Raw genomic sequence first — 25,179 nt, 5'->3', positions numbered from 1 at the left:
ACAGACAGTAAAACCGCCCGGCCTGGGGCGGGGGGGGGGGGACACACACAGCCGGGGGGCACGGCCCCCCCCCCCCATTGCTTATCAGGGGGAGCAGCCCCCCTCCGGGGGGGGAGGGAGGAGATCCCAGCAGCCCCCCCCCCCCAAGTGCCACCCCCCCCTCCCCAGCGCAGCCCCCAAACTGGGAGCACTGGGAGGAGGTGGGGGGGGGGAGGGGAGAAATAAATACAATCTTCCAATATATTAAAAACGCCCTGGGGGGGGGAGGAGGAGGTGCGGTGGGGGCGGGGGGGGTGAGGGGGGGCACCCCTGGGTGCCGCGGGGGGGTCACATCATGCCCAGCTGCAGCAGGGTGTTGGCGTACATCATGGGCTTGACATTGGGGTGAGGCTGGGGGGGGGGGAAAAGGAGAAAAAATGGGGTTGGGGGGCCCAGGGGGGGCACCCCTGAAACTGCCCCCCCCTTCCCCAAATCCCACCCCTCCTTTGCACCCCCCAAAGTCACCCCCAAGCCCCCGACTTCCCCCAAAGCCCCCCCCATAGCCTCCCACTCCCCCCAAACCCCCCCCATAGATCCCCATTCCCCCCGACCCCCCCCCCATAGCTCCCTCTAGACCCCCCCACAGCCCCTCAAAGCCCCCCCCATGCCCACAAACCCTTCTGTGCCCCCATCGCCCCCCCCGCCTGCTTACGACCCCCATGAGCATCCCCCCCCCCCCCCCCCCCAAAAAAAAAAATCACCCCAAGCTGGGAAAAGGAGGGAGAGGGGGGCTGGAAATTTTGGAGGGGGTCGGGGGGATTTTGGGGGAATTTTGGTTACCGGGGGGGGTCTCAGATTTGGGGCCCCCCCCCAAAACTCACCACTGCTGTGAACTGGTGGAAGTCAGGGCGCAGGTCGCCGCCTCGCAGGTGGATGTAGGAGCCCATATTGCCCATCTGGTCACTGCGGGGGGGGGACACAGAAATTGGGGGACACCGAGAGGACCCCGCAGAGGGGGGGCTGCGAGGCCGAGAGGTGCTGGGGGGGGGGGGGGGGGCACGAAACCCAACCAAACCCCCAAAAAATAGGGACACGAGGACACGGGATGGGGACTCCGCCACCCCCCTGGGCAGCCCATCCCAATCCTAATATCCGTAATCCAGGGGTCCTGATATCCATAATCCAGGGGTCCTGATATCCATAATCCAGGGGTCCTAATATCCAAAATCCGGGGGTTCATAACATTCATAATCTGCGGTCCTAATATCCATAATCTGGAGGTCCTAAAATCCATAATATGGGGTCCCAACATCCATAATCCGGGGGTCCTAATACCCATAACTGGGGGTCCTAATACCCAATATCCGGGGGTCCTAAAATCCATAATATGGGGTCCTAACATCCATAATCCGGGGGTCCTAACATCCGTAATCTGGGGGTCCTAACATCTGTAATCTGGGGGTCCCAACATCCGTAATCTGGGGTCCCAACATCCGTAATCCGGTTTTTAACCCAATTAAGAAGTCCCAGCCGAGAACAGCCCCTTTTTTTGAGGACAAAACTGCGGGAAACGGTGCCAAAACCCTTCCCAAAACCAAGGACTCCACGCCCGCAGCCTTTCCCTCAGCCACCCAGCCCCTCGCTATCCCGGGAGGAGCTCGGGGGTCTCCGCGGGTCCCCCCGGAGCTGGAGGGGGGGGTGGCACAGCCCCCCCAGTGCCACTCACCAGTAGTTGGGCGCGGAGAAGACGGTGACACACTTGCCATCGTGGGCCACCTCGTAGCCCTCGGGCTTGACCTCGTGGCTCCGGATGATGTAGTCGAGGCGGTTGCGCTCCAAAAAACTTTTGGTGACGTCTGGCCCGAATTGGCAGCTCACCCCCCTCTTGCTGACCGAGCGCCCGTTCTGGAAAAAGGGGGGGGGGGGGCGTCACCGTCACAGCCCCCCTTCCCCCTCCCAACCAAGGGTTATTTTGGGGGGACCGAGCCCCGAGGTTGTAGGGTGGGGATCGACTCACCTGCGGCTGCGGGTCCGACCACAGCAGGTCGCACATGGGACCTGCAGGGGGGGTGTAGGGTTAGGGACCCCCCCCCCCAAAAACCCCACAGCGGCTGGGGGGGGGGGGATACAGGGGACACCCCCCCCTAAGCCCCGAGTCCCACCTGAGTCTGGGGGCTGCCGGTTCCTCTCGATTTTGCGGATGTCGTCGAGGGTGACGCCGTCCTCGCTGAAGAGGCCGCCGTGCATGATCTGGGGGGGGGCAGGCAGGTGGGCACAGGGACACCCCCAGACCCAAATGGGGACAGCCCCCCCCCCCGAACCCACACAGGGACACCCCCAGCCCACACGGGGACAGCCCCCTGGATCCAAACGGGGATGACCCGAATGGGGACAGCGCCCAGACCCAAATTGGGATGCCCCCACCCCACACAGGGACAGCCCCCCAGGACCCACATGGGGACACCCCCAACCCAAACAGGGACAACCCAAATATGGACACCCCCCAGGACCCTGACCCCTACAGGGACATCCCCCAGACCCACACGGGAACAGCCCCCCAGATCCAAACTGGGACACACCAGACCAACACAGGGGAGGCCCCCAACCCACACAGGGACAGCCCCCCCAGACCCTAACCCAAACAGGGACGCCCCCAGGACCTACACGGGGACAGCCCCCCCAGACCCCGACCCGAACAGGGACAACCCCAGACCCACACAGGAACAGCCCCCCCAGCCCCAAATGGGGACAGCCCCCCCAGGACCCTACACAGGGACACCCAATGCCCCCCCACCCACATGGGAACAGCCCACCTGGCCCCAAATGGGGACAGCCCCCCCAGGACCCAACATGGGGACACCCAATGCCCCCCCACCCACACAGGAACAGCCCCCAGCACCCCAAATGGGGACAGGCCCCCCAGGACCCCACACGGGGACACCCAATGCCCCCCCACCCACACGGGAACAGCCCCCCAGACCCAAATGGGGATGACCCCTGGGCCCCAAATGGGGACAGCCCCCCCAGACCCCGACCCCAACAGGGACAACCCCAGACCCACATAGAAACAGCCCCCCCAGCCCCAAATGTGGACAGCCCCCCCAGGACCCCACACGGGGACACCCAATGCCCCCCGCCCACCTGGGGACAGCCCCCCCGGCCCCCCCGGGGTGACCCACCAGCACTTTGCCGTTGATGCACTGGGCCAGGGGCAGCCACTCGAAGACCTCGCTGAAGAGGGCGAACATCTGCGCCGTGTACTTGGCCTTCACCTCCCCTTCGAAGCCGTAAATCTGGTTCATGTTGTCCGTCTCGTGGTTCCCTGGGGGGACACGAAGCGGGGGGGCCCCCAAAATCAGCCCCGAGGATTAGGGACACGCCGGGCAGCCGGGACAGGGGGCGAGGCGCTGAGGATGTGGGATGGGGCACAGCCAGGGGGAGCGGGGCCTCTCGGTGGAGGACGGGGACGTGGGGCAAGGACGAGGCACCAGTGACATCGGCTCAGGGAATCCTGGGGATGGGGCAGCCCCAGGATGTCCCCCAAAAGGGACACGGGGCATGGCGCTGCGGCAGGGGACATGTGGCAGCCCTACAACCAAGGACAGGGGACGAGGCCCCAAAACCTGGCCCCAAAACCCAGGACAAGGGGCAAGTCCCCAAAATCCAGCCCCACAACCAAGGACAGGGAACGAGTCCCCAGAACCCAGGACAGGGGACAAGTCCCCAAAACCCAGCCCCACAACCAAGGACAGGGAATGAGTCCCCAAAACCCAGGACAGGCGACGAGTCCCCAAAACCCATCGCTGCAGCCAAGAGCGGGGCACACAGCCTTGTGGCCCCAGGCATGGGACCCAATCCCAGGATGTGGGGACAAAACCCCACAGCCAGGGCTGCTCAACGTAACCCCACAACCTGCCCCATCACACCCAGCACCCGTGGTGGCCCCGTTACCTCGCAGCAAGTGGAAGTGATCGGGGTAGAGCAGCTTGAAGCCGAAGAGCGTGAGGATGACCTCGACCGAGAAGGAGCCGCGGTCCACGAAGTCCCCGTTGAATATCTGCGGCTGGTTCAGGAAAAAAAAACAAAAAACTTTTCCCCCTTTTTTTTTTTTTTCCCCCCTTTTCCCCACCCCACCCCGCCACGTCCCCTCGGCCGGGGGGGGATACGTAGGGGTTGGACTCAGAGGGAGAAACCCCTGCGGGGGGACATGGACCCCCCCTCTGGGGTGGGGTGACACCGTGTGTGTGTGGCCCCATGTCCCCCCCCCCGTGTCCCCGCAGGGCATGGCGGAGCTGCACGTCATCAGGCAGCTGGTGGGGGCCAGCAGCTTCCTCCAGCGCAGCCTCTTTTGCAAGTGGGGGCTGCACGCCGGTGAGGGGGGGGCACAGGGTGACAACAGGTGACAACATCGACGTCCACTACGTCACCAAGGGCCTGCAAGGTGCGTCCCCAGAGTGTCCCCATATTGTCCCCAGGGTGTCCCCAAATAGCTCCCAAGGTGTGTCCCCAAATAGCCCCCAAGGTGTCCCCAATGTGCCTCCAGATTGTCCCCAAATTATCCCCAGAGTGTCCCCAAAGTGTCACAAAATAGCCCCCAAGGAGGGGGCTCCCCTCTGGAGCTCTCCTCAGGCCCTCCCCCCGGTACTCCCCGTCGGGAGCCCCCTGAGCACCCCCAGAGCCTTCTGAGCACCCCCAGAGCCCTCCTTAGGGCTCTCCCCTGCACTCCCGCATCCCTTGGGAGCTCTTTGACCACCCCTGAAGCCCTCTGAGCACCCCCAGACCCCTCTGAGCATTCCCAGAGTCCCCAAAGCCCTCCTCAGGGCTCCCCCCATTACACCCCCTGCCCCTCAGGAGCCCCCTGAGCACCCTCAGAGCCCTCCTCAGGACTCCCCCCTGCACCCCCACATCCCTCGGGAGCCCTTTGACCACCCCCGGAGCTCTCTGAGCACCCCCAGAGCCCCCTGAACACCCCCGAAGACCCTCTCAGGGTTCCCCCCATTACCCCCCCACCCCTCAGGATCCCCCTGAGCACCCCCAAACCCCTCCGAGCATCCCCAGAGCCCCCTAAGCCCCCCCGTAGCCCTCCTCAGGGCTCCCCCTGTTACCTTCCTGTCCCCTCAGGAGACTGCTGAGCATCCCCAAACCCCTCCGAGCACCCCCGGAGCCCTCTGAGCACCTCAGGAGCCCCATAAACCCCTATAGCCCCCCCTCAGGGCTCCCCCCGTTTCCCCCCCGTTCCTCAGGAGCCCTGTGAGCACCCCCAGACCCCTCAGAGCACTCCCGGACCCCACCCCCTCGGCCCCCCCCACGCCCCTCGGAGCCTGGCCCCGACCCCATCTCCCTCCCGAGCCCCCCCCCCCCCCAGGCGGCCCCCACCTGGCAGCCACAACTTGGGGCGCAGCAGCACCTCCAGCGTCGCCCTCTCGGGGCTCTCCTTTGAGCCCCGCACCTCCGCGGGGCCGTACAGCCCGGCCAGCACCAAGGTGTCACCTGCGCGAAGGGGGACACAGAGGGGACGGCACTGCCACCGGGCCCCGAAAAACCCCGGGGACAGAACAATAATGGATGATGCTCAGAGGGCCTTACGGGGCGAGTGAGCTTTCCAGAAACACCTTTTACCCTGATCTCCTGGGAGGCAGCAGAATTCTCCATGGGTTGGGTCAGGCCGGCATATGCGGCCCTCTGTTCTGCTCAGAAGGGAGTCACTTATGACAGTAACCCTTCTCTTCTTCTTGATGGAGGTGGTCGTGATACTGGGGAAGGCTGACTTGCCCTAGAAAACCCCTCCAACCTGGATGGACCTTCATGCACATCATCGTTTGTGTGTCCATTACTTCCAGAGTCTGTTGTTTCAGGGCACCTGAAAGGAAGGTGAGGTAGGCAAGGAGGGGTTCGCCTGCTGCCCCGAGCAGATCTAAACTTCCATCCCTTCATCACTGAGATGCACTCCTTCTGCCTGATGGCCAGAGGGTAGGGGATCCTCCATTTCCTCTGCTGTGTCTGCCTGACGCATCTGTCCCAGGGCTGGCAGAGTACAGTTCAACCTTCTCCGACTCCCTGGTGCTCCTCAGCCTGCCCACCTCCTCCCGAAGCTCTGCCAGGAGGCTGAGCAGTTCTTCTACCTGGGCGCACCTACCACAGGTGGACTCACAGGATGGGATGTCAGGGAGAATTTCTTCATGCAAAGGGTGGAACCGGCTGCCCAGGGCACTGCTGGAGTCCCAGGCCTGGAGCTATTAAAGAAATGCGTGGACTTGGCGCTAAGGGCCGTGGTTTTGTGGTGGGCCTGGTGGTGTTAGCTGAAACTTGGACTTGAGCTGAAGGCCCTTTTCCAAGCGCAAGGGTTCTGTGACTCTTTCACTGGTTGAGTAGGCGCCATGCAGTCACCGGGCCCAGGGAAAAGACGTCCTTGGTGGCCTCCAAGTTAGCTCAGCGTCATGGCACCGAGTCACTGTGAAGGAGCTGCTGGAATAACGAGACAACAACCTAGTTCTATTAAAATATATATTGCTCTTTTGAGGACTGCTGCGGGGCTAGCGGCAGCAGCACCACGGCAGTGGAAATCTCCGTCCTGACACTGCGTTATGCATTGACGCCAGGATCACGGTGGTTTCAACTGCCAGGGAATGGACCATGGGTTCCGGGTCTTTCTCTAAAGGCTGGAGGACTGCAAAAAAAAGAAGAGCAGAGATGAAAACCCACTCCTTGCAGAGATCCCCAGGCATCCCCTGCAGACCATGCCAGCCCCACTCGACTCTTCCCCAGGCCAGGAGGAGCAGGAGGGACAAAGGAATCCATTGAAAGCTGCTGCTCAGCAGTGTCCCAAATGCAGCCACCAGGCCTTCCCCACCTGCGCACCACAGGTCAAGTGGGGCACCTTCACAAGCTGGTTCCCTCACCACCTGCCTCCATCCCTTGGGAGGATTCACACACTCCAGGAATCTCCTGGACTCTTTCCTCTCGCTATTGTGCTTCCCCATGAGAGCAAGGGCTAGCAATCGTGACCCTGCTCCTAGCTGCTTGTAGGCTGTCTCATCTCCCTCTTCGTCCTGGTTGCGTGCTCTACAACAGGCTCCCACCTTCTGTCAGCCTTACTGCCCTTTCCCTTGACTCTTCCTCAGGGACACTCAACCCTTTCAGCGGCACTGCCCAGCTCCAGGCTGGGAGGCCATTCCCTGACACCGCAGGCTACCCCGTCTCCTCTCCCTCGTTCCTATGGCTGCATTGCTCCTCCGCCCCGAAGCATTTCCCTGGAGCAGGGCAAGGCACGGGGGCCTCTGCCGCTGTCCCCCCAGCCCTAGCACACCCCCCACTGCCCTCACTCACCGCTGAGGATTTCATTCAGCTTCTCCTCGCTCTGGTCCTCGCAGTAGCGCGCAGCAAGACCTAGACACAGAGATCCCATCAGAGCCCCGCTCCCCAGCACGCTCCCAGCAGCACAGCCCCTGGCCTGGCCAGCCAGGCTGTGCCCCCTCCTGCACCCTGGAGCAAGGGCCCAGTCGGGGGGCTCTGGGGGCAACAGGGCTGTGCCTCACTGCCAGGGCAGTGCCTGGGGCTGCCAAAGGCTGCCCCAAGAGGGACCCAGGGGCTGGGCTCACCAATGAATCTGACGGCCTCAAGTCGCAAGTTGGTCTGAGTGGCCTTCAGGTAGGGCTGGCTCTGCTGCAGGTATTCTTCTACTCTGCCTCTGTCCTGCTGCAGCTGGAGAGAGAGAGAACGCAGGGTCACGGGGCTTGCACACCCTCTCCAGGGTCTCCTCCAGCATCCTGGGGGCAGGGAGGGCAGAGGGGCCTGCAGAAGAGCCCCCTGGGGCTCTGTGCTGGCAGGAAGGGAGCGAGGATGCGGCTGCAGGCAGCGGGCTCTGGCCGGGCGCGTTTGCCCAGCTGGGGCAAACCAAGTTGGGTCCTTACCAAGCACTCCCCAATCCTCCACGTCTGTTCTGTCTGGACGAAGCGCTTCAGCTCCTTGCGTCGCAGAAACTCTGCAGCCACGGCAAGAGCTTCCCCAGAGGCCTGCGGAGCAGCAGAGGTTGGGAGGTAGCAGCACAGCCTTGGGAAGGAGACCCTCTGTCCCCTCCTCTTGGCAGGGCTGCGAGCCTTTCCCAGTGCGTTAGGGGAGGCTGTGGTGGGGGGCAGCGTGCACTGGGTTCAGTGGCCAAGGCAAGGCCACGGGACAGCCACCATCGGAGGCAGCTCATGCTGCCGGCCAGAGAACCCCAGAGCAACCCTGTGGCATCAGCACACCCTTGCCCACATAACTGCTCAGCTCTGAGATCTGTACCTTTGCTACGCTCTCACTCTGGTCTCTCGTATGAAAGTAGAGTGGGAGAAGTCTCCTGTGCACTGTTCTCTCCATGTTCTTCGTCCTTTGCCACAGCACACCCTCCACCACGGCTTGGAAGAGGCAGATGGAGTGCTCCCGCACCTGGCTGGACGCCTGGCAGGGAGGAGGACAGGAGGAATTTCAGCATTAGCGTGGCCGATGTGAAGGGAGCTCCCAGCACTGTGAGATGCTTCAGCGCTGGATCCTTCCCAGAGGAGCTGCTCACGGGCAGCTGCAAGGCCTGGTGCCCGTGAAGGGCAACGCAATCGGTTGCCATCGCAGGCTGCCCGCCAGCCACCCCACTTTCGCCACCAGCCGCACCAGCCATGCCCCAGCAGAGCTCCCCAGCGCCTGGGCTGACGAGGAGACTGGGAAGGCCCTGCCTGAGTGCTGCCCACAGGGCCGGGCTGAAGGGCAGCCCTCGTTACAGGGGGCCCAGCTGAGAGCTCGGGCTCCCGCAGCACACTTACGTGGTCAAAGAGTGGCAGGAGCTTCTCAGCCAGCTGCAGAGCCAGGCCACCGTACTTCCACCTCTCCACATGAGCCACCACGTTTCTCAGCACAAGCAGGGCCTCCAGCACCATGTCTGGGTTGGTGTCCTGCAGGGCCTCCAGGATGTCTGGCAGCAAGACCTGAATTTCCCTTGCCTGTAGGAAAGACACCATTTCCCTTCCGTGAGGCAGTGAGAGATCACCCTGGGCAAAGGGCTCTGGTTCCTGAGCACCAGCCTCCTGCCTTGCTTCGTGGCAGCGGGGAGGGACGGGAGGGCAGAAGAGCAAAGCCCCAGGCTGCCAACATGGCTTTGCTTGACGATGGCCCGCTCACCTTCTTAGGGCTCTCTGACACGGTGCAGAGCCCTTTCAGAACCATCAAGCGCATCTCTGGGCTTGGGTGCCTCAGGTAGCTCTGGAGGTGCACTGGGTTACCAAAGTCCTCCAAAAAAATGTGATTCTGGGCCAGTATCTGCAAGAAAGAGCAGTGAGAGCCTGGCAGGGCCCCCTGCAGCCTCTTCTTCTCCCACCTTTGGGCAGGGATGGGGCAGCGCCAGCTGGCACCAAAGAGGCACCAGGCGCGGGGAGCTACGGGGGCTTGCCGGCCCCAGGGACCATGTGTCCGTACGTCCTGCGGGAGCTGGCAGTTTGGGGGTAGATGGGCACAGGGCTGTGCCTGTGTGCCTGAAGGGGCACACGTAGCCCTGCTGGGAGCAAGGTTTCATCTGGGAACTCACAGCCAAGCGACGGATGCAGGTGTCTTCGGTGACTGCGGTGCACCAGTTGCGCAGCGGCAAGTCTTCCATGATGATGTTTAAAATCTTCTCCAAGGTCCTTGGCATGGCCAGGATCACCTCCCACATGGCCAGGTCAGTGCTGCAAGCCCAGAATCCTCTGTCAGTGAGGCTGCCTCAGCCGCAGGGCCACAAACTGGGCCAGCCCCAGAGGACCCAGGCTGTCCTGCAGCCCCTGTGACCTGGGGAGCACTGAGGGCCCAGCCTGGGCAGGCAGGAGGGGGCTGAGCTGGTGTTCCCTGGGGGCAGGGGGACTCTGGGCTGCCTTGGACAGCTGGGCTGCTGCAGCCCTGGCTGGCCCAGTAGGGCTGGAACACATTGGTGGGAAGGAGGGCTGTGCTCCTTGGGCTCCTGCTCTTTGCCATTGGTGTGGCAAGCAGAGAGTCTCCAGGTGCATCTCCCGACGCGGAACAAGCCCTCAAGGATGTTAAGGCCAGGACCTGTCACGTGGCAGAGAGAACTGCAGCAAGTTCTTGGCTTCTTCCCTGGGCATCATGTTGGTCATCTGGAGAAGCAGGGAGTCCAGGCACTGCCGTGCCGATGCCGTGTGGATGCTGCCCAGGTTTCTCCTGATGCACTCCATGATTGTTGGCACCTTGGGGGACAAAGTGGGAATGGTGTTGCCAGCAGACCGCAGCCATTGCCACAGCTGCCACTCAAACTTTGGCCCCTTCCATTGGTGTCTGCTGGCTTCAGGTGGCTTCTGGAGCCCAAGAGACCCCGATGTGCGAGGGAGGCAGGGAGGGAGGCAGGGAAGGAGAGAGGAACCATGCCTGGAAGAGCTCAAGGGCAGGGCCATGGCCACAGGCCACTTACATCTGTCAGCCAGTAGAAAGGGTCCTCCAAGGCTGCGTCCAGCACGCTGCAGGCCCCCTGCTTGTCATGGATGCTGGAGTCTTGTAAAGCTTCAAGGGCTGTGAGGACAATGTCCAGCCTCTCAGCAGGGAAGAGATGTCCTCCAAACCCCTGTGGGAAGAAGGAGGAGCGAAGACATGCCTCACTGAGTGTCCCAAGGGTGCTGCTTAGCTGAGCAGCAAGGGCAGCTCTGGAGAGAGGACCCTAGGGGGAAGGGGTGAGGATGAGGCATATGGGCCAGAGTGCTGGCCCTGCAGGTAACCAGGGCTTGCTGGTGGCCAGGAGGGCTGGAGCTGCTGCCGGGACACAGGGGAGCAGCCTTCGCATAGCCCCAGCCTGGAGACAAGAGGAACCCTCTCAGCAGGGCGAGTGAGGCCGTGCCAGCCCCACCGGTTCTGGACCCCTTTGCTCACACGAGATGCCTGCTGATGCTGCGGACAAGATCCCCAGCAAGGCCAGAGCTCATTACCTTGGCAATTTCACACGGAGTTGATGTTATAGAAAATGGAAGTTTTGCATACTCCAATTACTTGTGTCTCACTGCATAATATAGCATGTCCTCTCTCAATATGCATTCTAAACAGGGAGAAACACCAAAGAGTCAGTAAGGAAGAGCATCTTTGCCAACAAGCTTGCCAAATGGTGAAAAGCACTTTCACTAGGAATGGCTGAGGAGGGAGGCTCAGACCCACGGCGAGGAGAATGGTGGGCAGGGATGTAAAGCACAAGGTGAGGAGTGCTGGGAGCAAGAGGGACCTCAGGGATGATGCAGAAGGAGGAGAAGCAATGGCGTTGGGTGCCGTGGGGGTAGCAGCGTGTCACAGACCCCCTTCTGCTCGGGGTCAGGATGTGCAGGAAGCCCCCTGACACCTGCCTTTAAGACGGCAGGGAGCAAACAGTCAGGGAGCATTCTGGAGGGCGTCACCATCCCTGGTGATGCACGGCTGGCTCTGCTGTTCACTCCTCGGGGAAGATGCGGTTTGGGAAGTGCTCATCGATCGATGGCTTAGACTGGGGGACACCACAAAACAGCGTGGTAGGTGATCTGGGGAGGGTTGGGAAGGACAGCAGCAGAGAACTGCTCCTGGACGGCAGGTGAGCGTCTAGCTTCTGTGGAAAACGATAGCCAGAATGCTGCGGGAAGCTGCTGTGAGGAGCAGAGGAGGCCAGGGAACCTGGCAGAATTCCGTGGGCAGCCTCCACCAAGCACAAAAACAATCCTTCACAATACTCAGGGAGAACAGGCAGACAAACCAGCAGATGTCTGTGTGCAGATGGACATTACCCACCACACCTTCTTACCTCTTCCTTCTCTGACGACTGTGTACATGCGATGAAGACTTTCCAAAGCTGAGTGTCTCATGGAATCATCGCCACTGCTGAAAAGCAAGAGGTGGCCCAGCAGCTTGCCCAGGATGGGGAGGCGCAGGTTGAAATCTGTGGGCTCATCGTTGCCATAGTTTTCAAAGTTCCCTAAGATCTGTTTGAGGAAGGGAGGAGAGACAAAGGGCTTAGTGGAGGCAGAGCCAGCCCCTGAGAGAGCACGGCCTGGGGAGGGAAGAGCAGGGGCAAAGGAGGGACAATGACCCTCAATTCACAGTGCTGAGGCACTCACGTGCGTTGAGGGTTGCCTCGCAGGCACCCTTGCATGGCAAGATGCTCTGGGATGCAGGAAAGGGTGGAAAATTCCTTGTGCCTTACCTTGATCACCAAATACCAGTGGATGAAAGTAATCAGCCTCTCAATCACCTTCACAGCGCTCTCACGCACATCTGAGTTTTTGGAGACAGCAAAGTCCAGCATCACCTGCGAGGAGAGAAGTTGCTGGGGGTTGACAGCGGTCTGCAAATGTGACCTGAGAGGATTCTTTGGAAATTCTTTGCAAATGCCAAACCTTCAACATATTCTGCATCTCTATGTTGAAACTGGCGATGGGACAGTTGAGTACGAAGCCCTCCAGGGTTTCGTACTCAACCTTACCCTATACCTAACCCTAACCTTAACCTAACCCTAGGGTTAGGGTTAGGGTTAGGGTTAGAATTAGGGTTCGGTTTAGGGTTAGGGTAAGGGTTAGGGTTAGGGTTAGGGTTGGATTAGGGTTAGGGTTTGGGTTAGGGTTGGGTTAGGTTTGGGGTTAGGGTTAGGGTTAGTGTTAGGATTGGGTTAGGGTTGTGGTTAGGTTTAGGTTTAGGGTTACGGTTAGTGTTACGGTTAGGTTAGGGTTAGGGTTAGGGTTAGGGTTACGCTTAGCGTTAGGGTTAGGGTTAGGGTTAGGTTTAGGGTTAGGGTTAGGATAAGGTTTAAGGTTAGGGTTAGGGTTAGGGTTAGGGTTAGGGTTAGGGTTAGGGTTAGGTTTAGGGTAAGTTTTAGGGTTAGGGTTAGGGTTAGGGTTAGGGTAAGTTTTAGGGTTAGGGTTAGTTTTAGGGTTAGTTTTAGGGTTAGTTTTAGGGTTAGTTTTAGGGTTAGGGTTAGTTTTAGGGTTAGTTTTAGGGTTAGTTTTAGGGTTAGTTTTGGGTTAGGGTTAGGGTTAGGGTTAGGGTTAGGGTTAGGGTTAGGGTTAGGCTTAGGGTTCATTAGGGTTAGGGTTAGGGCTTAGGGTTATGGTTAGGGGGTTAGGGTTCGGGTTCGGGGTTAGGGTTAGGTTTAGGGTTAGGGTTAGGGTTAGGGGTAGGGTTAGGGTTAGGGTCAGGGTCAGAGTCAGAGTCAGGGTAAGCGTAGTGAGATCCTCTCCTGAGCCTATGTTATTTTCCAAAGATTGATTCACGCTTTTAAGGTTTCAGGGGTAGAGCACTAGGGTTGGGTTTCAGGGTAAGTATTCTCAGGGTTTATGTTTAGGATTTTCAGTTGTTTAGGTTTGGATTTTTAAGGGTTAGTATTTTAGGGATTTGGGGGTTAAGGTTTTAAGTTTTTCAGGGTTAGTGTGTTAGGGTTTTAGAGTTTATGGGTTGTAGTGTTGAAAGGTTTTTTAGGGTTAGGGTCTTAGGGTTTTCTTTTTGGTCAATTATTTAGGGATAGGGTTTTAAAATTTTATTTTTATTTATTTATTTATTTATTTATTTATTTATTTTTTCGGGTTAGGGTTAGGGTTAGGGTTAGGGTTAGGGTTAGGGTTAGGGTTAGGGTTAGGCGGGTTAGGGTTAGGGTTAGGGTTAGGGTTCGGGTTAGGGCTCGGTTTAGGTTTAGGGTTTTGGGTTAGGGTTAGGGTTTGTTAGGGTTAGGGCTAGGGTTATGGTTAGGGGTTTAGGGTTAGGGTTAGGGGGTTAGGTTTATGGTTAGGGGTTAGGGTTAGGGGTAGGGTTAGGGTTAGGGTTAGGTTTTGGGTTAGTGTTAGGATTAGGGTTAGAGGGTTAGGCTTAGGGTTTGGGGTAGGGGTAGGGTTAGGGTCAGGGTCAGAGTCAGAGTCAGGGTAAGCGTAGTGAGATCCTCTCCTGAGCCTATGTTATTTTCCAAAGATTGATTCACTGTTTTAAGGTTTCAGGGGTAGGGCACTAGGGTTGGGTTTCAGGGTAAGTATTCTCAGGGTTTATGTTTAGGATTTTAAGTTGTTTAGGTTTGGATTTTTAAGGGTTAGTATTTTAGGGATTTGGGGGTTAAGGTTTTAAGTTTTTCAGGGTTAGTGTGTTAGGGTTTTAGAGTTTATGGGTTGTAGTGTTGAAAGGTTTTTTAGGGTTAGGGTCTTAGGGTTTTCTTTTTGGTCAATTATTTAGGGTTAGGGTTTTAAAATTTTATTTTTATTTATTTATTTATTTATTTATTTTTTCAGGTTAGGTTCTCCAGGGTTAGGGTTTTGAGTGTCCTAATTTTTTGGGTTAGGGTTTGGAGCATCTTAATTTTTTGCGTTAGGGTTTTGAGCGTCTTAATATTTTGTGTTAGTGCTTTGAGCGTCTTATTTTTTTGGATTAGTGTTTGGAGCGTTTTTGGGTTTAGGTTTTTGGGTTTTTAGGTTTTAGTTTTTGGGTTTAGGTTTTGAGAGTCCTATTTTTTGGGCTTGGGATTTGAACGTCTTAATTTTGTGGGCTTGGGATTTGAACGTCTTAATTTATTGGGTTAGGAGTTTTAGGCATAGGTCTTCAGGTGTTTAGTGTGGTAAATATTTTGGGTTATGTCTGTAGGGGTTTCGAGGATTTTTAGGGTTAGGGCTTGAGGCGTTTTTGTAAAGGTGGTAAGGGCTAGGGTTACAGTGCGTGCTGGTAAATGTAATTCTCGAAAACTCGGCCCGTGATTGGCTGTGCCGGCTGTCCAAGGAATGCTGGTAAATATAGTTTTCCGGCACCAGGCTTCCGGGAGGCCATGTTGGGTGCCCAGAGCATGCCTGGAAATGCAGGGTTAGGGTTAGGGTTAGGGTTAGGGCACATTTTAGCGTGACGCCGCCCGGACACATTTTAGGGTGGCGCCGCCCGGACACATTGTACTTGTGGGGCTGGGAGGTTGTGGGGAACATCTGGAGAAGGTGCCTGTAGGGTTTGGGGGAGCACCTACAGGGTTTGGGGTGGGATCTGTGGGGCTGGGGGTGTCTCTATGGGGCCGGGGGGGTTTTGGGGGGGATGTGACCCTATGGGGTGCCCCCCCCAGAGCCCCAACCCGCGGCTGACCTAGCATTTTAGCGTGGCCGCCGTCCACCGGCAGCTTCATGCCCGTCTTCCGCTCCCAGTGGCCCGCGGGGCGCCCGGTGGCCCTACCGGCGTCACCAGCGGCCACCTTGGGGTCAACAGCGGCGATTTTGGGGTCAACGGCAGCGGTTTTGGGGTTTCGGTCTGGGGGGTGCTGACATGCCCCCCCCCGCACCCCCGCAGGCATCCTGGCCCTGCAGCTGCCCCCGGGGGGGCTCGACGCCGAGTCCTACAGGTGAGAACCAGTCCCCTCCGCCCCCTAAATGCGCCCCCAGCCCCCCAAATGCCCCCAGAACCCCCCAAATTGACCCCCCCCAATTTATTCCCCCCCCCCCAGCGCCTGCCTCCACCTGGCCGAGATGCAGCGTCGGGTGCGGGAGGCGCTGGCGGAGCGCGAGCGGCTGCTGCGGGCACGGGTAGGACGGCGGGGGGTACAAAATTGGGGGGGGGCACCAAGGGGGGGGGGTCCATGGGGCTTGGGGGGTCCCCAAGGGTAGGGGGGAAACAAATTGAAAGGAAAACCAAGTGTGTGGGGTGCGGTTGCCGGGGGGACGCATTTGCGGGGTGCACCGGGGGGGGGAACCAAAATGAGGGGGGAACCAAGTGTGCGGAGTACGGTTGCAGGGGGGACGTATTTGTGGGGCGCACCGGGGGGGAACCAAAATGAAGGGGGAACCAAGTGTGCGGGGTGAAGTTGCCGGGGGGACGCATTTGCGGAGCACACCGGGGGGGGGACCAAAATGAGTGGGGAACCAAGTGTGCGGGGTGCGCTTGCCGGGTGGACTCATTTGCGGGGCGCACCAGGGGAGGAACCAAAATGAGTGGGGAACCAAGTGTGCGGGGTGCGGTTGCCGGGGGGACGCATTTGCGGGGCGCACCGGGGGGGGTCCATGGGGCTTGGGTTAGGGTTAGGGTTAGGGTTAGGGTTAGGGTTAGGGTTAGGGTTAGGGTTAGGGTTAGGGTTAGGGTTAGGGTTAGGGTTAGGGTTAAGGTTAGGGTTAGGCGGGTTAGGGTTAGGGTTAGGGTTAGGGTTCGGGTTAGGGCTCGGTTTAGGTTTAGGGTTTTGGGTTAGGGTTAGGGTTTGTTAGGGTTAGGGCTAGGGTTATGGTTAGGGGGTTAGGGTTAGGGTTAGGGGGTTAGGTTTATGGTTAGGGGTTAGGGTTAGGGGTAGGGTTAGGGTTAGGGTTAGGTTTTGGGTTAGTGTTAGGGTTAGGGTTAGAGGGTTAGGCTTAGGGTTTGGGGTAGGGTTAGGGTTAGGGTCAGGGTCAGAGTCAGAGTCAGGGTAAGCGTAGTGAGATCCTCTCCTGAGCCTATGTTATTTTCCAAAGATTGATTCACTGTTTTAAGGTTTCAGGGGTAGGGCACTAGGGTTGGGTTTCAGGGTAAGTATTCTCAGGGTTTATGTTTAGGATTTTAAGTTGTTTAGGTTTGGATTTTTAAGGGTTAGTATTTTAGGGATTTGGGGGTTAAGGTTTTAAGTTTTTCAGGGTTAGTGTGTTAGGGTTTTAGAGTTTATGGGTTGTAGTGTTGAAAGGTTTTTTAGGGTTAGGGTCTTAGGGTTTTCTTTTTGGTCAATTATTTAGGGTTAGGGTTTTAAAATTTTATTTTTATTTATTGATTTATTTATTTATTTTTTCAGGTTAGTTTCTCCAGGGTTAGGGTTTTGAGTGTCCTAATTTTTTGGGTTAGGGTTTGGAGCATCTTAATTTTTTGCGTTAGGGTTTTGAGCGTCTTAATATTTTGTGTTAGTGCTTTGAGCGTCTTATTTTTTTGGATTAGTGTTTGGAGCGTTTTTGGGTTTAGGTTTTTGGGTTTTTAGGTTTTAGTTTTTGGGTTTAGGTTTTGAGAGTCCTATTTTTTGGGCTTGGGATTTGAACGTCTTAATTTTGTGGGCTTGGGATTTGAACGTCTTAATTTATTGGGTTAGGAGTTTTAGGCATAGGTCTTCAGGTGTTTAGTGTGGTAAATATTTTGGGTTATGTCTGTAGGGGTTTCGAGGATTTTTAGGGTTAGGGCTTGAGGCGTTTTTGTAAAGGTGGTAAGGGCTAGGGTTACAGTGCGTGCTGGTAAATGTAATTCTCGAAAACTCGGCCCGTGATTGGCTGTGCCGGCTGTCCAAGGAATGCTGGTAAATATAGTTTTCCGGCACCAGGCTTCCGGGAGGCCATGTTGGGTGCCCAGAGCATGCCTGGAAATGCAGGGTTAGGGTTAGGGTTAGGGTTAGGGCACATTTTAGCGTGACGCCGCCCGGACACATTTTAGGGTGGCGCCGCCCGGACACATTGTACTTGTGGGGCTGGGAGGTTGTGGGGAACATCTGGAGAAGGTGCCTGTAGGGTTTGGGGGAGCACCTACAGGGTTTGGGGTGGGATCTGTGGGGCTGGGGGTGTCTCTATGGGGCCGGGGGGGTTTTGGGGGGGATGTGACCCTATGGGGTGCCCCCCCCAGAGCCCCAACCCGCGGCTGACCTAGCATTTTAGCGTGGCCGCCGTCCACCGGCAGCTTCATGCCCGTCTTCCGCTCCCAGTGGCCCGCGGGGCGCCCGGTGGCCCTACCGGCGTCACCAGCGGCCACCTTGGGGTCAACAGCGGCGATTTTGGGGTCAACGGCAGCGGTTTTGGGGTTTCGGTCTGGGGGGTGCTGACATGCCCCCCCCCGCACCCCCGCAGGCATCCTGGCCCTGCAGCTGCCCCCGGGGGGGCTCGACGCCGAGTCCTACAGGTGAGAACCAGTCCCCTCCGCCCCCTAAATGCGCCCCCAGCCCCCCAAATGCCCCCAGAACCCCCCAAATTGACCCCCCCCAATTTATTCCCCCCCCCCCAGCGCCTGCCTCCACCTGGCCGAGATGCAGCGTCGGGTGCGGGAGGCGCTGGCGGAGCGCGAGCGGCTGCTGCGGGCACGGGTAGGACGGCGGGGGGTACAAAATTGGGGGGGGGCACCAAGGGGGGGGGGTCCATGGGGCTTGGGGGGTCCCCAAGGGTAGGGGGGAAACAAATTGAAAGGAAAACCAAGTGTGTGGGGTGCGGTTGCCGGGGGGACGCATTTGCGGGGTGCACCGGGGGGGGGAACCAAAATGAGGGGGGAACCAAGTGTGCGGAGTACGGTTGCAGGGGGGACGTATTTGTGGGGCGCACCGGGGGGGAACCAAAATGAAGGGGGAACCAAGTGTGCGGGGTGAAGTTGCCGGGGGGACGCATTTGCGGAGCACACCGGGGGGGGGACCAAAATGAGTGGGGAACCAAGTGTGCGGGGTGCGCTTGCCGGGTGGACTCATTTGCGGGGCGCACCAGGGGAGGAACCAAAATGAGTGGGGAACCAAGTGTGCGGGGTGCGGTTGCCGGGGGGACGCATTTGCGGGGCGCACCGGGGGGGGTCCATGGGGCTTGGGTTAGGGTTAGGGTTAGGGTTAGGGTTAGGGTTAGGGTTAGGGTTAGGGTTAGGGTTAGGGTTAGGGTTAGGGTTAGGCGGGTTAGGGTTAGGGTTAGGGTTAGGGTTCGGGTTAGGGCTCGGTTTAGGTTTAGGGTTTTGGGTTAGGGTTAGGGTTTGTTAGGGTTAGGGCTAGGGTTATGGTTAGGGGGTTAGGGTTAGGGTTAGGGGGTTAGGTTTATGGTTAGGGGTTAGGGTTAGGGGTAGGGTTAGGGTTAGGGTTAGGTTTTGGGTTAGTGTTAGGGTTAGGGTTAGAGGGTTAGGCTTAGGGTTTGGGGTAGGGTTAGGGTTAGGGTCAGGGTCAGAGTCAGAGTCAGGGTAAGCGTAGTGAGATCCTCTCCTGAGCCTATGTTATTTTCCAAAGATTGATTCACTGTTTTAAGGTTTCAGGGGTAGGGCACTAGGGTTGGGTTTCAGGGTAAGTATTCTCAGGGTTTATGTTTAGGATTTTAAGTTGTTTAGGTTTGGATTTTTAAGGGTTAGTATTTTAGGGATTTGGGGGTTAAGGTTTTAAGTTTTTCAGGGTTAGTGTGTTAGGGTTTTAGAGTTTATGGGTTGTAGTGTTGAAAGGTTTTTTAGGGTTAGGGTCTTAGGGTTTTCTTTTTGGTCAATTATTTAGGGTTAGGGTTTTAAAATTTTATTTTTATTTATTTATTTATTTATTTATTTTTTCAGGTTAGGTTCTCCAGGGTTAGGGTTTTGAGTGTCCTAATTTTTTGGGTTAGGGTTTGGAGCATCTTAATTTTTTGCGTTAGGGTTTTGAGCGTCTTAATATTTTGTGTTAGTGCTTTGAGCGTCTTATTTTTTTGGATTAGTGTTTGGAGCGTTTTTGGGTTTAGGTTTTTGGGTTTTTAGGTTTTAGTTTTTGGGTTTAGGTTTTGAGAGTCCTATTTTTTGGGCTTGGGATTTGAACGTCTTAATTTTGTGGGCTTGGGATTTGAACGTCTTAATTTATTGGGTTAGGAGTTTTAGGCATAGGTCTTCAGGTGTTTAGTGTGGTAAATATTTTGGGTTATGTCTGTAGGGGTTTCGAGGATTTTTAGGGTTAGGGCTTGAGGCGTTTTTGTAAAGGTGGTAAGGGCTAGGGTTACAGTGCGTGCTGGTAAATGTAATTCTCGAAAACTCGGCCCGTGATTGGCTGTGCCGGCTGTCCAAGGAATGCTGGTAAATATAGTTTTCCGGCACCAGGCTTCCGGGAGGCCATGTTGGGTGCCCAGAGCATGCCTGGAAATGCAGGGTTAGGGTTAGGGTTAGGGTTAGGGCACATTTTAGCGTGACGCCGCCCGGACACATTTTAGGGTGGCGCCGCCCGGACACATTGTACTTGTGGGGCTGGGAGGTTGTGGGGAACATCTGGAGAAGGTGCCTGTAGGGTTTGGGGGAGCACCTACAGGGTTTGGGGTGGGATCTGTGGGGCTGGGGGTGTCTCTATGGGGCCGGGGGGGTTTTGGGGGGGATGTGACCCTATGGGGTGCCCCCCCCAGAGCCCCAACCCGCGGCTGACCTAGCATTTTAGCGTGGCCGCCGTCCACCGGCAGCTTCATGCCCGTCTTCCGCTCCCAGTGGCCCGCGGGGCGCCCGGTGGCCCTACCGGCGTCACCAGCGGCCACCTTGGGGTCAACAGCGGCGATTTTGGGGTCAACGGCAGCGGTTTTGGGGTTTCGGTCTGGGGGGTGCTGACATGCCCCCCCCCGCACCCCCGCAGGCATCCTGGCCCTGCAGCTGCCCCCGGGGGGGCTCGACGCCGAGTCCTACAGGTGAGAACCAGTCCCCTCCGCCCCCTAAATGCGCCCCCAGCCCCCCAAATGCCCCCAGAACCCCCCAAATTGACCCCCCCCAATTTATTCCCCCCCCCCCAGCGCCTGCCTCCACCTGGCCGAGATGCAGCGTCGGGTGCGGGAGGCGCTGGCGGAGCGCGAGCGGCTGCTGCGGGCACGGGTAGGACGGCGGGGGGTACAAAATTGGGGGGGGGCACCAAGGGGGGGGGGTCCATGGGGCTTGGGGGGTCCCCAAGGGTAGGGGGGAAACAAATTGAAAGGAAAACCAAGTGTGTGGGGTGCGGTTGCCGGGGGGACGCATTTGCGGGGTGCACCGGGGGGGGGAACCAAAATGAGGGGGGAACCAAGTGTGCGGAGTACGGTTGCAGGGGGGACGTATTTGTGGGGCGCACCGGGGGGGAACCAAAATGAAGGGGGAACCAAGTGTGCGGGGTGAAGTTGCCGGGGGGACGCATTTGCGGAGCACACCGGGGGGGGGACCAAAATGAGTGGGGAACCAAGTGTGCGGGGTGCGCTTGCCGGGTGGACTCATTTGCGGGGCGCACCAGGGGAGGAACCAAAATGAGTGGGGAACCAAGTGTGCGGGGTGCGGTTGCCGGGGGGACGCATTTGCGGGGCGCACCGGGGGGGGTCCATGGGGCTTGGGTTAGGGTTAGGGTTAGGGTTAGGGTTAGGGTTAGGGTTAGGGTTAGGGTTAGGGTTAGGGTTAGGGTTAGGGTTAGGCGGGTTAGGGTTAGGGTTAGGGTTAGGGTTCGGGTTAGGGCTCGGTTTAGGTTTAGGGTTTTGGGTTAGGGTTAGGGTTTGTTAGGGTTAGGGCTAGGGTTATGGTTAGGGGGTTAGGGTTAGGGTTAGGGGGTTAGGTTTATGGTTAGGGGTTAGGGTTAGGGGTAGGGTTAGGGTTAGGGTTAGGTTTTGGGTTAGTGTTAGGGTTAGGGTTAGAGGGTTAGGCTTAGGGTTTGGGGTAGGGTTAGGGTTAGGGTCAGGGTCAGAGTCAGAGTCAGGGTAAGCGTAGTGAGATCCTCTCCTGAGCCTATGTTATTTTCCAAAGATTGATTCACTGTTTTAAGGTTTCAGGGGTAGGGCACTAGGGTTGGGTTTCAGGGTAAGTATTCTCAGGGTTTATGTTTAGGATTTTAAGTTGTTTAGGTTTGGATTTTTAAGGGTTAGTATTTTAGGGATTTGGGGGTTAAGGTTTTAAGTTTTTCAGGGTTAGTGTGTTAGGGTTTTAGAGTTTATGGGTTGTAGTGTTGAAAGGTTTTTTAGGGTTAGGGTCTTAGGGTTTTCTTTTTGGTCAATTATTTAGGGTTAGGGTTTTAAAATTTTATTTTTATTTATTTATTTATTTATTTATTTATTCAGGTTAGGTTCTCCAGGGTTAGGGTTTTGAGTGTCCTAATTTTTTGGGTTAGGGTTTGGAGCATCTTAATTTTTTGCGTTAGGGTTTTGAGCGTCTTAATATTTTGTGTTAGTGCTTTGAGCGTCTTATTTTTTTGGATTAGTGTTTGGAGCGTTTTTGGGTTTAGGTTTTTGGGTTTTTAGGTTTTAGTTTTTGGGTTTAGGTTTTGAGAGTCCTATTTTTTGGGCTTGGGATTTGAACGTCTTAATTTTGTGGGCTTGGGATTTGAACGTCTTAATTTATTGGGTTAGGAGTTTTAGGCATAGGTCTTCAGGTGTTTAGTGTGGTAAATATTTTGGGTTATGTCTGTAGGGGTTTCGAGGATTTTTAGGGTTAGGGCTTGAGGCGTTTTTGTAAAGGTGGTAAGGGCTAGGGTTACAGTGCGTGCTGGTAAATGTAATTCTCGAAAACTCGGCCCGTGATTGGCTGTGCCGGCTGTCCAAGGAATGCTGGTAAATATAGTTTTCCGGCACCAGGCTTCCGGGAGGCCATGTTGGGTGCCCAGAGCATGCCTGGAAATGCAGGGTTAGGGTTAGGGTTAGGGTTAGGGCACATTTTAGCGTGACGCCGCCCGGACACATTTTAGGGTGGCGCCGCCCGGACACATTGTACTTGTGGGGCTGGGAGGTTGTGGGGAACATCTGGAGAAGGTGCCTGTAGGGTTTGGGGGAGCACCTACAGGGTTTGGGGTGGGATCTGTGGGGCTGGGGGTGTCTCTATGGGGCCGGGGGGGTTTTGGGGGGGATGTGACCCTATGGGGTGCCCCCCCCAGAGCCCCAACCCGCGGCTGACCTAGCATTTTAGCGTGGCCGCCGTCCACCGGCAGCTTCATGCCCGTCTTCCGCTCCCAGTGGCCCGCGGGGCGCCCGGTGGCCCTACCGGCGTCACCAGCGGCCACCTTGGGGTCAACAGCGGCGATTTTGGGGTCAACGGCAGCGGTTTTGGGGTTTCGGTCTGGGGGGTGCTGACATGCCCCCCCCCGCACCCCCGCAGGCATCCTGGCCCTGCAGCTGCCCCCGGGGGGGCTCGACGCCGAGTCCTACAGGTGAGAACCAGTCCCCTCCGCCCCCTAAATGCGCCCCCAGCCCCCCAAATGCCCCCAGAACCCCCCAAATTGACCCCCCCCAATTTATTCCCCCCCCCCCAGCGCCTGCCTCCACCTGGCCGAGATGCAGCGTCGGGTGCGGGAGGCGCTGGCGGAGCGCGAGCGGCTGCTGCGGGCACGGGTAGGACGGCGGGGGGTACAAAATTGGGGGGGGGCACCAAGGGGGGGGGGTCCATGGGGCTTGGGGGGTCCCCAAGGGTAGGGGGGAAACAAATTGAAAGGAAAACCAAGTGTGTGGGGTGCGGTTGCCGGGGGGACGCATTTGCGGGGTGCACCGGGGGGGGGAACCAAAATGAGGGGGGAACCAAGTGTGCGGAGTACGGTTGCAGGGGGGACGTATTTGTGGGGCGCACCGGGGGGGAACCAAAATGAAGGGGGAACCAAGTGTGCGGGGTGAAGTTGCCGGGGGGACGCATTTGCGGAGCACACCGGGGGGGGGACCAAAATGAGTGGGGAACCAAGTGTGCGGGGTGCGCTTGCCGGGTGGACTCATTTGCGGGGCGCACCAGGGGAGGAACCAAAATGAGTGGGGAACCAAGTGTGCGGGGTGCGGTTGCCGGGGGGACGCATTTGCGGGGCGCACCGGGGGGGGTCCATGGGGCTTGGGTTAGGGTTAGGGTTAGGGTTAGGGTTAGGGTTAGGGTTAGGGTTAGGGTTAGGGTTAGGGTTAGGGTTAGGCGGGTTAGGGTTAGGGTTAGGGTTAGGGTTCGGGTTAGGGCTCGGTTTAGGTTTAGGGTTTTGGGTTAGGGTTAGGGTTTGTTAGGGTTAGGGCTAGGGTTATGGTTAGGGGGTTAGGGTTAGGGTTAGGGGGTTAGGTTTATGGTTAGGGGTTAGGGTTAGGGGTAGGGTTAGGGTTAGGGTTAGGTTTTGGGTTAGTGTTAGGGTTAGGGTTAGAGGGTTAGGCTTAGGGTTTGGGGTAGGGTTAGGGTTAGGGTCAGGGTCAGAGTCAGAGTCAGGGTAAGCGTAGTGAGATCCTCTCCTGAGCCTATGTTATTTTCCAAAGATTGATTCACTGTTTTAAGGTTTCAGGGGTAGGGCACTAGGGTTGGGTTTCAGGGTAAGTATTCTCAGGGTTTATGTTTAGGATTTTAAGTTGTTTAGGTTTGGATTTTTAAGGGTTAGTATTTTAGGGATTTGGGGGTTAAGGTTTTAAGTTTTTCAGGGTTAGTGTGTTAGGGTTTTAGAGTTTATGGGTTGTAGTGTTGAAAGGTTTTTTAGGGTTAGGGTCTTAGGGTTTTCTTTTTGGTCAATTATTTAGGGTTAGGGTTTTAAAATTTTATTTTTATTTATTTATTTATTTATTTATTTTTTCAGGTTAGGTTCTCCAGGGTTAGGGTTTTGAGTGTCCTAATTTTTTGGGTTAGGGTTTGGAGCATCTTAATTTTTTGCGTTAGGGTTTTGAGCGTCTTAATATTTTGTGTTAGTGCTTTGAGCGTCTTATTTTTTTGGATTAGTGTTTGGAGCGTTTTTGGGTTTAGGTTTTTGGGTTTTTAGGTTTTAGTTTTTGGGTTTAGGTTTTGAGAGTCCTATTTTTTGGGCTTGGGATTTGAACGTCTTAATTTTGTGGGCTTGGGATTTGAACGTCTTAATTTATTGGGTTAGGAGTTTTAGGCATAGGTCTTCAGGTGTTTAGTGTGGTAAATATTTTGGGTTATGTCTGTAGGGGTTTCGAGGATTTTTAGGGTTAGGGCTTGAGGCGTTTTTGTAAAGGTGGTAAGGGCTAGGGTTACAGTGCGTGCTGGTAAATGTAATTCTCGAAAACTCGGCCCGTGATTGGCTGTGCCGGCTGTCCAAGGAATGCTGGTAAATATAGTTTTCCGGCACCAGGCTTCCGGGAGGCCATGTTGGGTGCCCAGAGCATGCCTGGAAATGCAGGGTTAGGGTTAGGGTTAGGGTTAGGGCACATTTTAGCGTGACGCCGCCCGGACACATTTTAGGGTGGCGCCGCCCGGACACATTGTACTTGTGGGGCTGGGAGGTTGTGGGGAACATCTGGAGAAGGTGCCTGTAGGGTTTGGGGGAGCACCTACAGGGTTTGGGGTGGGATCTGTGGGGCTGGGGGTGTCTCTATGGGGCCGGGGGGGTTTTGGGGGGGATGTGACCCTATGGGGTGCCCCCCCCAGAGCCCCAACCCGCGGCTGACCTAGCATTTTAGCGTGGCCGCCGTCCACCGGCAGCTTCATGCCCGTCTTCCGCTCCCAGTGGCCCGCGGGGCGCCCGGTGGCCCTACCGGCGTCACCAGCGGCCACCTTGGGGTCAACAGCGGCGATTTTGGGGTCAACGGCAGCGGTTTTGGGGTTTCGGTCTGGGGGGTGCTGACATGCCCCCCCCCGCACCCCCGCAGGCATCCTGGCCCTGCAGCTGCCCCCGGGGGGGCTCGACGCCGAGTCCTACAGGTGAGAACCAGTCCCCTCCGCCCCCTA

The 25,179-nt window shown here is 57.1% G+C and overlaps 1 protein-coding gene across 3 annotated transcripts; it reads right to left on the bottom strand.

The window, feature by feature from the left end:
- Positions 1-212: 212 nt before the first annotated feature.
- On the bottom strand, positions 213-5,896 carry LOC113841198 (serine/threonine-protein phosphatase 5-like). 3 transcript variants are annotated; one of them, XM_072023664.1, is made up of 9 exons: positions 5,599-5,891; positions 5,356-5,469; positions 3,931-4,042; positions 3,159-3,301; positions 2,142-2,229; positions 1,997-2,037; positions 1,706-1,884; positions 861-942; positions 215-390 (listed from the first exon to the last, which is right to left on the bottom strand). In XM_072023664.1, exons 1-9 carry the CDS (start codon positions 5,629-5,631, stop codon positions 328-330), a joined length of 855 nt encoding a protein of 284 aa, XP_071879765.1. In that variant the 5' UTR covers positions 5,632-5,891; the 3' UTR covers positions 215-327. The 3 variants fall into 3 exon arrangements, with proteins under 3 accessions (XP_071879764.1, XP_038040484.1, XP_071879765.1); XM_072023663.1 differs by having other exon boundaries at positions 213-390; positions 5,356-5,896; XM_038184556.2 differs by lacking the exons at positions 5,356-5,469; positions 5,599-5,891 and adding an exon at positions 4,146-4,403 and having other exon boundaries at positions 213-390; positions 3,931-4,036.
- Between the last annotated feature and the right edge of the window lie 19,283 nt (positions 5,897-25,179).

The sequence above is a fragment of the Anas platyrhynchos genome, chromosome 15, assembly GCF_047663525.1.
Source record: "Anas platyrhynchos isolate ZD024472 breed Pekin duck chromosome 15, IASCAAS_PekinDuck_T2T, whole genome shotgun sequence".
Taxonomy (NCBI): Eukaryota; Metazoa; Chordata; class Aves; order Anseriformes; family Anatidae; genus Anas; species Anas platyrhynchos.
Note: the sequence above shows the minus strand (reverse complement) of the source record. Positions and strands in the feature narration are given on the sequence as shown.

Excerpts from the sequence above, each read along its gene's own strand:
- LOC113841198 (XM_072023663.1), bottom strand. The coding sequence starts at position 5,631 with ATGGAGAATTCTGCTGCCTCCCAGGAGATCAGGGTAAAAGGTGTTTCT. Across the intron at positions 2,230-3,158 it reads GCATCAACGGCAAAGTGCTG|ATCATGCACGGCGGCCTCTT; the intron begins GTGGGTCACCCC and ends GCCCCCCCCCAG. Across the intron at positions 391-860 it reads TCCACCAGTTCACAGCAGTG|CCTCACCCCAATGTCAAGCC; the intron begins GTGAGTTTTGGG and ends CCCCCCCCCCAG.